General features: G+C 55.0%; 6 protein-coding genes across 6 annotated transcripts; 1 reads left to right on the top strand and 5 right to left on the bottom strand.

Annotated features, from left to right (window-relative positions):
- Positions 1-1,846: 1,846 nt before the first annotated feature.
- CDEST_03601 (Putative ATP synthase, F0 complex, subunit C, V-ATPase proteolipid subunit C-like protein) lies at positions 1,847-3,229 on the bottom strand. The gene is made up of 3 exons (XM_062919760.1): positions 2,965-3,229; positions 2,332-2,664; positions 1,847-2,273 (listed from the first exon to the last, which is right to left on the bottom strand). The coding sequence occupies exons 1-3, from the start codon at positions 3,068-3,070 to the stop codon at positions 2,128-2,130; spliced, it is 585 nt and encodes a 194-aa protein (XP_062775811.1). The 5' UTR covers positions 3,071-3,229; the 3' UTR covers positions 1,847-2,127.
- Positions 3,230-4,424: 1,195 nt separating this feature from the next.
- CDEST_03600 (uncharacterized protein) lies at positions 4,425-7,004 on the top strand. The gene has a single exon (XM_062919759.1). It carries the CDS (start codon positions 5,994-5,996, stop codon positions 6,684-6,686), a length of 693 nt encoding a protein of 230 aa, XP_062775810.1. The 5' UTR covers positions 4,425-5,993; the 3' UTR covers positions 6,687-7,004.
- A 1-nt stretch (position 7,005) lies between these two features.
- CDEST_03599 (uncharacterized protein) lies at positions 7,006-7,817 on the bottom strand (the record flags this gene model as incomplete). The annotated part of the gene is made up of 1 exon (XM_062919758.1): positions 7,006-7,817. The coding sequence occupies one exon, from the start codon at positions 7,815-7,817 to the stop codon at positions 7,035-7,037; it is 783 nt and encodes a 260-aa protein (XP_062775809.1). The 3' UTR covers positions 7,006-7,034.
- A 134-nt stretch (positions 7,818-7,951) lies between these two features.
- CDEST_03598 (Putative heterokaryon incompatibility) lies at positions 7,952-8,596 on the bottom strand (the record flags this gene model as incomplete). The annotated part of the gene is made up of 2 exons (XM_062919757.1): positions 7,952-8,185; positions 8,252-8,596. 2 exons carry the CDS (start codon positions 8,594-8,596, stop codon positions 7,952-7,954), a joined length of 579 nt encoding a protein of 192 aa, XP_062775808.1.
- Positions 8,597-9,543: 947 nt separating this feature from the next.
- On the bottom strand, positions 9,544-10,683 carry CDEST_03597 (uncharacterized protein; the record flags this gene model as incomplete). Its single annotated transcript, XM_062919756.1, has 2 exons — positions 9,544-10,053; positions 10,184-10,683. 2 exons carry the CDS (start codon positions 10,681-10,683, stop codon positions 9,936-9,938), a joined length of 618 nt encoding a protein of 205 aa, XP_062775807.1. The 3' UTR covers positions 9,544-9,935.
- A 1,286-nt stretch (positions 10,684-11,969) lies between these two features.
- Positions 11,970-13,633, bottom strand: CDEST_03596 (Putative D-isomer specific 2-hydroxyacid dehydrogenase, catalytic domain-containing protein; the record flags this gene model as incomplete). The annotated part of the gene is made up of 3 exons (XM_062919755.1): positions 13,016-13,633; positions 12,787-12,916; positions 11,970-12,692 (listed from the first exon to the last, which is right to left on the bottom strand). The coding sequence occupies exons 1-3, from the start codon at positions 13,270-13,272 to the stop codon at positions 11,970-11,972; spliced, it is 1,110 nt and encodes a 369-aa protein (XP_062775806.1). The 5' UTR covers positions 13,273-13,633.
- Positions 13,634-13,883: the final 250 nt, after the last annotated feature.

The following is a 13,883-nucleotide window of genomic DNA, read 5'->3' as shown; positions in this document are numbered from 1 at the left end:
CCCGCCGTCCCGAACTGGAAAAAGGTGGGGCCAGGGTTGGCTGTGCCTTACGCCGTTACACTAGCCCACGCCCTCGGTTCAACTCTTTTCTCCTCACCGAGGCAAGGCCTGCCCAGGAATTGGAGGGGGGTAATCGAACGAGACTTGCGTGAGGGGAAACCCAGGTCATTACCTGAGCCGTCGTCATAAAAGAAGAAGGGGAGAAAAAAAACCCTCCCTGGTTTGGGTGATGAGGGGATTACTTAATCCTTTCAACGACATCCCATCCCATCGCAAAGTATCGTCAATGGCGAGCGCATCCCCCCCCCCCCCCCCCCCCCCCCCCGCGAACATCCGATCTACGTTACGCAGTTAAACACACTTAAGGAAGAGAAAACGGTGGACCAAAAGGGAAACCCTGGATACGGAGCAGCGAAAGCCATGATGCCATGTGGAGCCTCGCAATGCCCGCCCACCCGACCGTCTCTCTCGCTCGTCTCGTCTTCGTCGGAGGACCCGCACATAGCTGATCCCAACAAGGGGGGGAGATGAGGTGCCTGCGATAGATAGCCAGGTGAGTCCGGCAGAAAAGAGTGGTTTTTTTCGTGGTTTTTTTTTTTTTTTTCACTCATCAAAACGGTTTCGTTCGCGTACCCCCTCCCTCCCCCCTCGTCCGTCACCAAGTGGGCTCGATGGCGGACTCGTGTCGGAAAACCGAGGAGCGCGGCCAGTCTCAAGATCGAGATCCGAGCAGGAGAGAAGTTTGCTTCGTTCGACGTACCTGTCGATGCTCCAGCCAGGCTTATCGAACGCCTTCCCCCGCGAACTCTTACTCAAGGCCTTGCTTTCTTTTAGACAAATCCAGGGCTGCATTATCTTGTTTGATCTCATCCCATGTTGTTTTTTTGGGTTTCTTGGAAGGGAAAAAAAGCCCACCTCCGTACAACCTTCCCTCCCCCCCGCTTGCTTCGTTTGAGAAAGTGAGCACACTGAGCACACAGCAGTGCGGCAAAAACAAGACAAACAGAAAGAAAAAGAAAAACAAACCCAATTGCGAATTGGGGGGGGGGTCTTTGGTTGTCGGCACGCACGACTCGATGCCAAGGTGTTCGATGATAAGGAGCGGAGCACGCACACACACCAGACACATACGCTTTCGGAGACCGAGCTCAGTTCGGCAGTGGATTGGACAATTGGGCGACTGGGCCAAAGCCTGGTTAGGCTCCCGGCTACGGTCATGAGCTCAAGTGTGATCGAGAGAGGACAGATGGGCTCCTCCTCTTCCTTCTTCTCCAAGCGTCGAGCTTGCTAGCGGTGTATGTCCAGCATGGCCTTGCAACCGGCAAACCGCTGGCGTCGTGCAAAATATCCCCACTCATATAGCGTGGTCACGAGGCGAATCGCACACCCAGTGGTGAAGGGGGATGAGATGGCGTGGTGCTTCTTCGTGACGAGGGAGAACCCCATGGGGATCATGGCCTCCTCCCTGGACCTTCCCGCAGTCCAGAGGAGACGGACGGGAAGGCACACACCCGCAATAAGCTTCGCGAGGGTTCGAGCTCGCTCAATTCTCACCTCAGATTGGCCAATTCGCCTCGTTCGAGATCTCGCGGGGGGGGAAGGGAGCTTCAAGCTCGCAGTTCCAGAGTGGAGAAGAGAAACCATGTCGTGGACGACTGCGGCCTCGAGAGCAAAGACCTCAATTCCTTACTCACCGCCTTGCCTCCCGGTGATTGGTTTTTACGGCCGTTTTGTTGTGATTTATGCCAGACCGAGTGGTTTCGTTATTGTTTCGATTTCGCGGTTTCGTTGGAAGCCAACTCGTCCCACGGCTCAGTCTGAATCACGGGCTCTGGTCACCACAAGGTTTTGATCATCATGAGTTTGAGGTTTGTAGTATTTTTACAGAAAAAAGTGTGTCAGGGCCAAGAGCCACGGGGGGTGGGAAAAAACAGGCCGAAGCAAGAAAGATCGAGGGGGGGTGTGCAAAACTTTTTCGCTCGTAAGAGTATTGCGAAGCCCGCGTCCGTCTGCCACGAGACCATTCTCCATCTATACAACACAGCTCAAAAAAAGCCGTGCGGTCTATGACCTCTATACTTCTAAATGCCCACCATGTTATCTATCCCGTCTATTAACTCAGGGTCACTACGCAGTGTGGAGCATTGGCGACTCCAATGCGTAGCCATAGGCGAACCTGTCCCGAGGGGAAAAGACGCGGGAAGACGGCTCCGTCCGAAAGCTGTCCGCCTCGCGTCTCCCCAGCTCGCCAGCGCGAAGTAAATCGCTTACGTCTGTGATGGGTGTTAGCATCAATGAGTCTCGATAAATTGATGAGCGGGAGGTGATGACGTACGAACTTGGCCATGAGGGCAACCATGAGGTCGAAGAGACCGATGGCCTCGACGAAGGCGAAACCAAGAATGGCGTAGGAGAAGAGCTGGCCACGGAGGGCAGGGTTGCGGGCAACACCGTTGATGAGGGCGGCGAAGACCAGACCGATACCGATACCAGCACCGGTAAGACCGATGGCGGCGGAACCCATACCCAAGTTCTTGGAGACCTCGACCATAGCCTGAGCGATCTCAGAGGAGTAGGCGCGCTTGGCCTGGACCTGGGTGAAGACCTTGGACTGGACAGTGGTGGCCTGCTGGCGCTTGACGGCCTGGAGGGGGCTGGAGAAGCCTGGAAAATTTTCGATGTCAGAGCAGGTTCGTAAATACTCATGTGAGGCAGGTTCATCTCGACGGATGGGGAAGAATTGGGGAGGTGACGATATCGGGAGAGAGGGGAAGAAAAAAATATTTTCGTCGACATCGGGATCGGTGTAGAGAGAGGCCAATTGGGTTGATGTGCTCATTTGGCTTCGTCGTCGACGTCGGTCTTTTTTTTTTTTCCTCTTCTTCTTTCTCTGATATCCCCCTCCCTTCTTCCTCAATCCGTCGGATCCGTTTTCTATTTTTCTTTCGTTCGTTCAACACTTACCAGTGATGGTGCGCTTGGGCATGGCAGAGACGCGCACCGCAGGGCGGGCGGCCTTGGTGGCCATCTGGGTGGCGAGTCTGGAAGCGAGGACGCGAGTGGAGGCCATTGTGACTGATGGGAGGGGAGATTGTGGGATAGACGGGTGATGGACTGGTAAGGAAGAAGATAGGAAAAGAGGACAGATTGGGATGGAGGTAGGTAAAGTGGAAGGAGGAGGGAGAAGAGAGAAAAAGCTCAAAAGCAGGTTCGGAAGGGAAAAGCTCTCGCTCAGGTGACGGGCAAGCTCGGTAGAGAGAGGGAGGGCAGGGGCCCGGGCAACGGGACGGCGGAAGTTGATCCAGATGGCTCGGCCGCCAGACCACGGTGGAACCGTCTTGAAGGAAGCCTCAGGCTCTCAGTTGTACCAGTAGAGTATTCACTTACGGCCAGTACTTGGAGATCGGATCAAACAGGAAAGAGACTTTGGTGAATACCGTTTGTTCATTCACTGGGGCACGCCTGTCCCGTTCGTTGACGCAGGAGACAGACCGTCTGCTCACTCGGTGGACCCGGCGCCGGGGTGGGATGCGATTCGCAATGACAAACGGACGAGGCGTCCCAATCAGGGGCAAGACATGACTGGTCGTAGACATATCGTGGACCGGCCCATCCACCACTGGACAGTGACACAGAGACACAGAGGCCCCTCGCACCGATCTCGGGCATTGTCGGGAGGCTGGGCGGCGAAGGGGATCCCTGAGCAGAGAGTGGGAAGAGGGAAAAACTGGCGGATGAAGACTCGGCCGTGCCTGAGGCCCGAGGCAGGTCTGGCAGTTTGCGACCTGTCCTTGAAGTAAATACCCCCTCGGGTTAGGTACACGAATCATGAGAAGTGGGTTGTTGTATCAAGGCTAAGGAGAATCCGCAAGGTTGAGTCCGTTACGACCGGCTGATCGAGAACTGGAACGTGTTTTTTTTTTTTGCAGCTCAGTCTCGGAGACGACGGACGGGGGACCCAATCGTTCCTTGTAACCACTGGGTTGCTGGAAATCTAGAGCATGCAGAAGCTCAAGGTTGAGCACTGTCGATACTCAGCCAGCCAGATTCACAGGCTCGACAGGAGTTCCCTGGAGAGAAAATTTTCTCAAAAAGGTTCCCTCAGGCACACAGCGCAATGTGAGGAAAAAAGAGACCAATGCCAGTCAGCTTTGATATCAAACCGGTCATGGCTTGCGGTGACCCCCACTCGGCACCGTCAAAAGCCCCCATTATAAGGCGCCCGGGTCCAATCAGTTGCAGCGTAGCACTCGCACGTGGGTGGACCCGACAAAATAGTTCGGGAAAAAGTGAAAAATATGCCAGAAGCAAAGTGGACCACAATGACCGAGTTGGCAGACGGCCATCGTTGGCTTCCCAAAGATAAAAAGGGACGCGGTGAGACTGGTGATTGTTTGAAGGGGCAATCGTACTGTCGCCCTGGACTCTCTTTCTCTTCCCCGTCTTGTGGCTCGCCGGCGGTTTGCATTTCATAACCTACCTCTCCCCCCGATTTCTCATAGCCGACTATCTTTTCGTTTCTCACTTGTTTTCTCCTTATCAAACTTTTCTCCCTCGAATCGTCGGCGAAGTCGGGATGAAGTCAATCGAAGCACGCACGCATGCATGCCTTGGCCAACCTATTCCTGCCAGGGACGTTTGCCGGATGATGGCGCACACACCCCCTACGCCACGCCCCTACTGCAGGTAGACGAGTGTTACGTGAGATCCCGGCAGCAACCCAGAAACCTGGCTGGTGTGCACCCGTAGCGAGCGACTGCTGGCCCCTAGGTGTGAGAAAGTGTACAGGTAGTGCGCGCTGGTTTCGGTAGGCTGGTCCTGCCTGCTTGATGACTACAGCGATCCATGGGCCAGTGCAATGTGTCTGCCAATGGGAGACGGCCTCGTTCCATTGAGCCGACGTCCGAGGATTCAGTGTCAGATGGCCGAGACGGGCTTGGGCACAACTGCAACGCCGTAACCGTACCAGATGGTAAGGGTCCACAAAAGGAGCATCTGCGAGATTGATTCAGCGTCAAACACAAAATCTAGCGTTTGTCAATCCCAGCTGTCGGTACAGAGCATGCGCGCTACGCAGCTCGAAATGATGCGTGGGTCCGCCACGTCTGCAGTTTCGGAACGCAAGTACCTCTTACGGTTGAGATTTATCCGTGAGGTACCTGAAGGCTGACCGCGAGTACCACGATGGCGGCCGGCCGGATGAGAAAGAAAATTTTGTTCCCGGCCAAGCAACGGCTAGCGCAAGTCTTCTTGGAGAAGAAACGCCGAAGCACACCGTGACACCGTTGGTGCTCACCATTTGCTCTGACTGCCGTAAACCGTTGTCTCTCGGTGCATGCCTGAGGCTATAGAGCCTCAAAAATGACGCATTACTGTAGTCTATGTTCCTGTCAGCAGGGGCAGGTCTCGAAGTCAATGGTTGAGACAGAGCTCCTTTTGCTTCTGATCCATGTGTCCGATTCTGACATTCGAGTCTGGTGATGGGTTCCACGAAAATAAGCAACCGACGGATGACTACCTCGACGGTGTCAGTTGATGAATTCGGCGAGCTACGAAGACCAGTTGGCATCAATTGATTGATTGATTGATCGCACTGCATGGTGACAAGGGTACGTCCGAGGCAATGTTGAGCTGGAAATGGAGACGATGATTGGAGAGGAGAGGCTTCCTTTCTTCTAGTTCACGTCGTACCTACCAGCCTACCTTACTTACCCTTTGCGTCTCTTCCCTCGGCGTGTCCCTTCCTCATTGTTCCGGGCCCAAGCTCCTCCTTTCCTATTTTCTCTTTCCCAATTTCTTTCTCCGGCGGGTTCTCCCATGATTCCTTTCTTCCCTTCCATGTCTCTTGCCGTTCCAGGCGCACTCTGACCGCTGCTGGCATGTCGTCGCCTTAGGCTCATGCTTATTCCGTGGTGGCTGCATCATCAACCGAAACACCCGACAGCCGCCCAGCCTCGATGAGCGGGCAGGAACGGAATTGACTGAGACGCCACATGCCTAAAAGGGTTCGCAACACTGCAAAGTGCAACCACACCGCATCTGCCACATTGGCACACACGCCAACTCCCGGAAGCAACCACGGAAATAAGCACCGAGCGCGACAAGGAGCTGCAGGCGATCCCGAAAAAGGAGAACAGTGGCAGTGGCAGTCACTGGAGGGAAAAGAAAGAAAACCAACCCTTCCGGAAATGGATTGTCCGAATGTTGGCACGTTGGAAGGGCTCCCAGCAATTCGATCCGACATCCCTTGCAGAGCCCAGGCCGTGTCCTCCCAGCCATTTGGATCCCACCGAGACAGAGTCAGCGATCACCGACATTGTGACAAACCTAGCTGTTTGCTGGACAACACGGACACGGAGAGCAGAAGCTCACCTCGCATATTTGGCGGTTCCTCAAATTGGTCGGCCCTCCTTCCAGTTCAACCCCAAGGCACCGTCGCATCACCCAACAGTCACCTTTGCGGCTGTCAACGCCCGAACCCAATAAACATACAGACGGCTTACGCGTCCCGTTCGTCCCGTCCGAGGCGAAAACATGGAGAAAGAGGAATAAAAGTTTTTGTCATCTCGGTTGGCGTCAACGACGGTCCAGAGCTCTTCGCCTGGCCCAAGCTCCTTTCCCGAATAGAGTCTCGGCCCTATCACCGCGACGCCCCCGACTCCCTTTCGCGCTTTGGCGTCCGTTAACCTCCCGATAACTTCCGCTGCACTACACTCTCTTCATTCCACCGCCATCGAACACCATATCACGAACCTAGGGCATCAAAACGTCTTGTTATAGGGCAGTCCAAAGACTCCTATCCCCCACAGCTGCATGCCGCTCCTCTGGTCATGTCTCCAACGAACAACATCTTCACCGAGAACAGGGTCGGCGCCGTGTCTTCACATCACTAACCATATCAACAAGGTCAATGTGGGACAGTCTTCCATATGCCTTGGTGAGTAAACCCATTCACGTGCAACAGCTCATCTGCTCGAAAATCGCCACAGCCCAAATCCCGGCCGCATAGGGCTTATTTGCTGAAACGGCCAGTGCTATGCCTCCCGTCGCGCCCAACCTGAACCCACGTGACGGATAGTGCGTCTACATAGATATCCACACTGCCTACTTTGTGAATGGAGAAATTGTGGTACTTGCCGGTCTGGGAGAAGATAAACTTCGAGATTCCAGTACCGCGGTCCGCGAGCTTGTTCCGCCGGCCGGTTAGGCGTGTTGAAGACAAATTTGTCTCGGAGGCAGCTCTTACTACCTCTAGCATCCAACGCCGGTACAGTCACTGCCCGATCTGGCTGGAGACATGACAGAGGTCGCTGTCTACCCATACAGTCTACCCATACAGTATGCTCATCGATTATGCTGCTAAGCATTCCTAGTCTAAATACAGGAAATCTCAAGAATTTAGCGGCCAGGCTGACGCTCGCTGGGAAGCCGGCAGGAGCCATACTAAGCGTTGAATTGCGGTGCATCTGTGCAAGCACTAGCCACCGCCGCAGGGACGGTGTCTCTATCCAGTCCGGTGCCTGTGAAGGGATTGAGTTGCTTGTGACTTGCCGTGCCGCATCATATCCTATGCCGAATCGACTAACGTCGAAAGCCCTCCTAAGCAAGCACGGGCAACCCCAATCTATATAGCCCTTCACAGTGCCATCCTTCTCGGCGCAGGAAATGAGTCTGAACACGGCGAAGGCCTCGTCTCTTGAAAACGGCGTATGGCTGTGCAGTGCCAAGTCGGCGAGACGAAGCAGGTCGCTTGAGTGACGGTACGCTGGCACCCGGAAGTGCAGAACTGGCGGCAACCGAGGCATGGTCGGCAGCATCTGATTCGTGTCTGCGATGACAGACAAACCCCAACGCTGTTGGCCGGTAAATTCACGCCTTGAACCACGCATGGTATGGAATAGCCTCTACATATCAGCGTTGCGCTCCTGGCCAACGCAACTTCTTGGAGAATTCACGCCCGCGAGAAACACCGCCGTTCGATCAGTGTCTTCAACGCCGGCTGCAGCGGTAGCCGGGGCACCTCGAGATCAGAGGTATCTTGTAGGGATCGGAAGAGTGCCTCTTCCTGGACCGGTCCTCCGACGTGGACGAGGACACGATGCGTCCGGGAGTAGATCTGCGGCATCAGCCACACCGGGTGGTTCCTCTCCTCGATGCCCTCCTGGTTCATACACATGGCGTCGGCCTAGATAACCTTCGCAGCCCTTTGGCTTCTGACACGTCCCAACGCCGCCATCTAAATCGCCGTCACGAGAAACGTCCGTGAGTAGAGCGTGATACTCCTCGTCCACTCCATAGCGCTGTTCTCGCTCGCCCACATATATGAGAAAGCGTCGTAGACGATCATGATAGTCGTGCTGCTGACGGACAGGAGACACTGAATCGTGTCGTCGAAGCCCCTGGGCTCCATGGTGAATAGTCGGATGTGCGTCTTGGACTTCAGAGGCTGGTAGATGGCATAGTTTTCGGGGCCCATGGGCTTTGGGGGCGATGTTCCACTGTCCATCTGGACAAAGTTACATCTGTGGCTGCTAGAGATGCCGCTACTGGCGATGCTGTTCAGACGCCTGCAGGACGGGTCGTGCCACTCAGTCATGGTGTGTGGATGATGTCTTCAATGTAACCAAAAGGTGCTTGTTGAAGTTTATCGCCTGGATATAGTAAAACGGATGTAAATCAGCAAGTGTGGGCAGCAAGCCGGGCTACATTCGCGGTAACGAGGTCTATAATAGTCTGGCGGTGCGATATGCATAGCTTCACTTGCCAATTGGTGACTGTTCTGCACGACTGGCTTGCAATCCGCCTGCAGACTTTCCGGCGATGACAACCGAGAGAGCTCCGCGTTTTATACGACGTTCCTATGCGCAACGTAGTGACCACCAGCTCCCGAGTAAGCCTTGCGGGCTGAAAGACAGACAGCACACCCATCGATCGGTACGAATGGCCTCATATGAAAATCTGTACGCAAGCAAGCCCGAATATATCTCAACGGGTCACAGCCACAAGTCTTGGGTCTTCACGCAGAGGGACTTAGCAATGGTGGGGAGTTGAAATGCTTACTGAACGACTTATAGTTTCTTGCGACTTTTGGTGACAAATGCAGTTGATGATGTGCGCGGAACGTGGACTGGCTGAGTTGGCTTTGAGAACTTACAGCCGGCGAGCGGTCTTGCGATTCAGGACGCCAACGCGTGGACTGTGGCCGCAATTGGCGACCTCTTCTACTTGACAATTGGATTGCTAGCCAATTCAATGAGTTAAAGACCATGAACATAAATTTGTGCATAGTGTGGCGGTTTTGGTATTAAACTGTAAACCCCCTTTCTGGAGTTGATCGTCATCCGGCCAAGTCTTTCCGCGGAAGCTTCTTATAAAACGCGGATGCCAAACCCATTGCCAGTCCAAACAAGTAGCCCGATAACGATGACAAAAAACTAAAATTGAAAACTTCCTCCATATAATTACTTCGGGCAAGCAATAGATATAACAAAGTTCTCTTTTGAGAGCAGTCAACTGGAGTGGTTCTTAAATTTAAGACTGGCTGTTCATAAGCCTCGACATCAACATCACCAAAATGTTGATTTGCTCCCATTAAAAGACAACGGCATAAATCAAACAAGTTGGCTTATTGATTTTAGCGCCGAATAAAAATCCATAGAGAAGATCTTGTTCCCAAATGATCGGCCTTACTTTGAGCCTGATGTAGCGAAGGGGACGAGCAACGAGGTCGTATTCCCGCTATTCTGTTCCAGTGTAGGACCACATCACACATCACTTGATATTTTCTTCTTTTCCCCCCCCTTCTCCTTCTTCTTCGTATTTATAAACAATTTCGGTTGTATTCATGCTGTAACACAGGCGTCGTGCAGGACGAGGGCGATGGACGCTCCCAACATGCCACTCGTGGCCTTGCCCAGGATCAGTACGCCGTTACCTTACTTACAGCTGTCGCTGCCGGGAACGAAAGTGCCGTCAGAGTTCTCGCAACCGCATTCGCCCGTGTTGGGGTCTTTGATGCAGCCGGTGCCGACGCCGCTCTCCTCGCCGGTGCCGCTGACACACGACGACGACCTCGGTTAGCCTCTAGTTTTTTTCCCCATTCATTCTTCTGTAACGTAGGGGAAAAAAGCACCAGACACCGAAATGATAAAGACCAGAAGCCTGTGGCAGTCGCTCAACTCACCTCCAGAAAAAGGTCCAGCAGTCCTCGTCGGCCACCATCTCGGTGGGCGCGTCGCAGGTGTAGGCGGAACAGGTGCCGTAGGGGTAGCCATTGTTGCCGTCGTACTGGTGGTCGGTCTCGAAGACGGCAAAGGTCTGGGTCTTGCCGGTGCGCGTGTTGTGGGAGCACTCGGCGGCCTGGATGGCCTTGGAGACCTTTGTGGCGCTGCAGGCGTAGGACGAGGGGCATTTGCCCTTGGTGTTGGAGGTGGCCGGGTCGAGAGTCGCGGCCACGAGGGCGGGGGCGAGGAGGAAGAGGGCCGAGAGCTGCATCTTGGAAGCGCTTGTTTGTGCGTGACGAGGGGTTGATGATTGGCGAGGAAGAAGAAACAAGAGCGAACGTTGAAGGGCGTGTTTGTTAACGAGTGTCCGAGTCCAGCCCAAGAAGATACAGAATCGAATATGATGCTTGTTGTTAGCAGCAGACGGAAGGCCAAGAAAAGGGCGTTGGAACCACATCATATATCAAAGTGAACTCATCGCATCCCTGAATTTGTTTCCTTTCTCCATAATGGTCGTGGATAAGCGGCTGTCCAACGCAAATTGCTTCTGGGGCGCGTGTTTCGAACAGACGATGATTACGAGCGTCTAGACCCCCCTACGTCGTCTCCTTGGGACCCCTGAGACGGCATTCTTGTCCCGATCTAGGGAAGTACAGTACTTTCGTCTGAATTTGTAGGTTCTAGACCATCTATCTTCTGACTTCATGTATCTTGTATATCCATAATCAGCGGCTTGTTCGACACTTACGTTTCACTCTGAGCTCCAACCCATGATCCTGTCGGTATCTCCACAATCTACATTTCCCGTGGTGGATCCCGCGGCACTGCCTTGGCAGCTTGAACTCCACCCGCATTCCGCCTGTTATGTGTCTTTCTTTGGAATCAACACGAGCAAGATATCAGACGAACAATGACATCGGACAAGGGGGTGGATGAAGCATCAATCCCACAGCTTACACTGCGGTGAAGCCAATTCAGCGTTGTAGTCACAAAAAAACAAGCCGAACGACGCTGACGTCCATACACCGTCCGCCAGGGGCCCGGGAGATTAAAGGCGATCAGTGGGGAGGGGGGGCTTCCCGCGCCCTGCGCCATGCATCTTCCGCAGGCGAGGGTTTCCGTTGGAGTTACAACGAGAGACGCTGGGCCACTTCGAAATGAAATGAATAGGGGAAGACGATAGCTGTGTTCAGTGCTTTAGGATGGACGGGCGGGAATGTGTCTTGACAATGACGTGGACCACGAAGCAGTCGCTTGATTGCTTATATCGCCATGGGGCCTCTTGAGTGCATGCGAGCCTGGTGGTTTCAAACAGAAGGAGCGCCGAACAACCCTCAGAATAGAGACTATGCTGCGAGATAAAGTCTCCCCTACTGTACCGGTCACCGTTCATGACCGCCGGTGAACGAAGGGCGAAGCTCTTGTTGAAACAAGGCCCCGAGGGAATCGCAACTGTATACTCAAGGGCTCCGTCAAGATACTTATTTTCCATAGTGGCCGAAAGAAGCCAACTCCTCGGCCAAATGCAGCAGGTGTTTTTCGTCTCCGGACATTTAAATGTCGCAAAGTGTGGGGATGTTGCAGTAGCCGCGCATGTCAACATTGCACATGGTTCCTCTGGGAAAAGGAGCGTCCATCCTAGTCTTTGGTGGCCTTGTCTACATCATCTTCTTGGCACGTAGGCGTCCTCTCATCTATGCTGACTCTAAACCATCCATGCTACCTACACACGCATCTACCTCCCCTTCACCGCATATCGAGCACAAAGTTGCCCTCCTTCTCCCCCCTCACGAACGCCCTCACGTTCTCCCCGACGACCCTCCGGATGTTCACCCTCGTCTGGTCCGCGCACCATGCCAGGTGCGGCGTAAGCGTGAGGTTGACCCCGCGCGCCCCCTCGCCCAGCAGCACGCTGTCGGCGGCGCTGCCCGCCGGCTCGACCTCGAAGACGTCCGTCGCCGCACCCGCGATCCTCCCCTCCCGCAGCGCCGAGAGCAGTGCCGCCTCGTCGACGGTACCGCCGCGGCCAACGTTGACGAGTACGGCGTCGGGCCGCAACGTCTCGAGTTCGCGGGCGGCGACGAGGTTTCGCGTGTCGGGTGTCAACGGCACGACGAGGAAGAGGACCGTGGCGCGCCGGAGGACCTCGGCGAACGGGGTGCGGGGGTCGCTTTTGGACTGCGTCGCGGAGGCGGATGTGATTGGGGGAGGGGAGGGCTCGGCGTCCTTGCGGGCTGCGACGAGGACCTCCATGCCGAGTGCGCGGCACAACTTGGCGACGCGCTGCCCGATGGGCCCGTAGCCGATGACGCCGACGACCTCGTTGCCGCAGGTGTGCGGCGGGCGGCCCTCGGCGTCAAGGAGAAGCGAGGACATGCTCCCCTTCGCGCGCCAGGGGTTCGGACGCGTGTCGTCGTGGTCCATCATTGTGTTGTGCAGCGTGACGAGACGCCTGCGGGTCGAGAAGTACTGGACACGTCGCCATCAGCATTCCCGGTCTTTCTCTTTCGGGCGGTGTTTGGAGTCCATTAGAGAGAGAAAAAGGAGGCGGGGGAGGGCTCACCAGGGCGAGGGCGTGCTCGGATACGGCTTCAACGGTGGCGTTGGGCGAGTACATGACGGTGATCCCTCGCCGCCTACACTCATCCAGATCGACGTGATCCGTCCCCGTCGAATCGGTGATGACGCATTTCCTACATGAGGACACCCGTAGTCAGCCCCAGTGCCCGTCTCATCTCATACGCCCACCGGCCCCGAAGTACACGAGATGACACTCCACCCGAGAGACTCACAGATACGGCGCATCCCCGAGCGTCTCGGCGTTGATCGGTACCGTTGTCGTGATGAGCACGCTCGCGGGCCAGGCCCTCGCCGCCGCGACGCCGGGCTGCGAGGGCCGTGTGTACTCGTACCCGATGACCTCGTGCGTCAGGGTACCCGTGTCGACGTCCGGGAGCGGGACGTGGATCGTCTCGAGCTTGACGACGACGTGGTGCGTCGGCGACGGGAGCCGCGCCGGCTTCTTGACCTCCGTTGCGGGGTCGGCCATTGTAGTACACCGGTTATGAGCTCCTTCAATGGACTTTTAAGCAATTCGAGTCTTGGAAAATTGGTGAGCTGGATGAGTGAGGGTTACATAGGATGAGATGACGGAAATGAACCCAAATTACTTCGTCGATGAGGGTTGGCTCTATGGATGAATCTAGTGAGGGGCAAGCTCGGCTTATGTAGGGAATGAGGGCCTGAATCACCCTCAACTAATCAAGATCAAGGCGTCTCGGAATGTTACAAGCATGTAAGCGACAGACAACTCGCCTTGGTTCTCCACTTCTTAGAAATACCACAAACTAGTCATAGAAGACGTTTGATAATCGAAGAGGAGCCTCAGGGGAGACGCCGGCATGTTGTGTCGCTGACGTTTTTACCGCAACGGCCTTAGCGCCCACACAGCTCCGCAACATCACGGCGAGATCGGCAATAGAAAGGCGGCGGCGCACTGCATGTAGTCGCTTACTTACCCCACGCTGTCTGCCGGAGGGCGCGGTGCGGAACCGATTTTTGACATCTTCCTCCTCATCTTGCCGCGTCAGAGCTTGGCAACTTGAACATGGGGGGAGGGTGGACACGCGACAGTAGTCACTTCTCACGTCACCTTGTGGG

The sequence above is a fragment of the Colletotrichum destructivum genome, chromosome 2, assembly GCF_034447905.1.
Source record: "Colletotrichum destructivum chromosome 2, complete sequence".
NCBI lineage: Eukaryota > Fungi > Ascomycota > Sordariomycetes > Glomerellales > Glomerellaceae > Colletotrichum > Colletotrichum destructivum.
The sequence above is the reverse complement of the archived record's forward strand: the minus strand, read 5'-3'. Positions and strand labels throughout refer to the sequence as shown.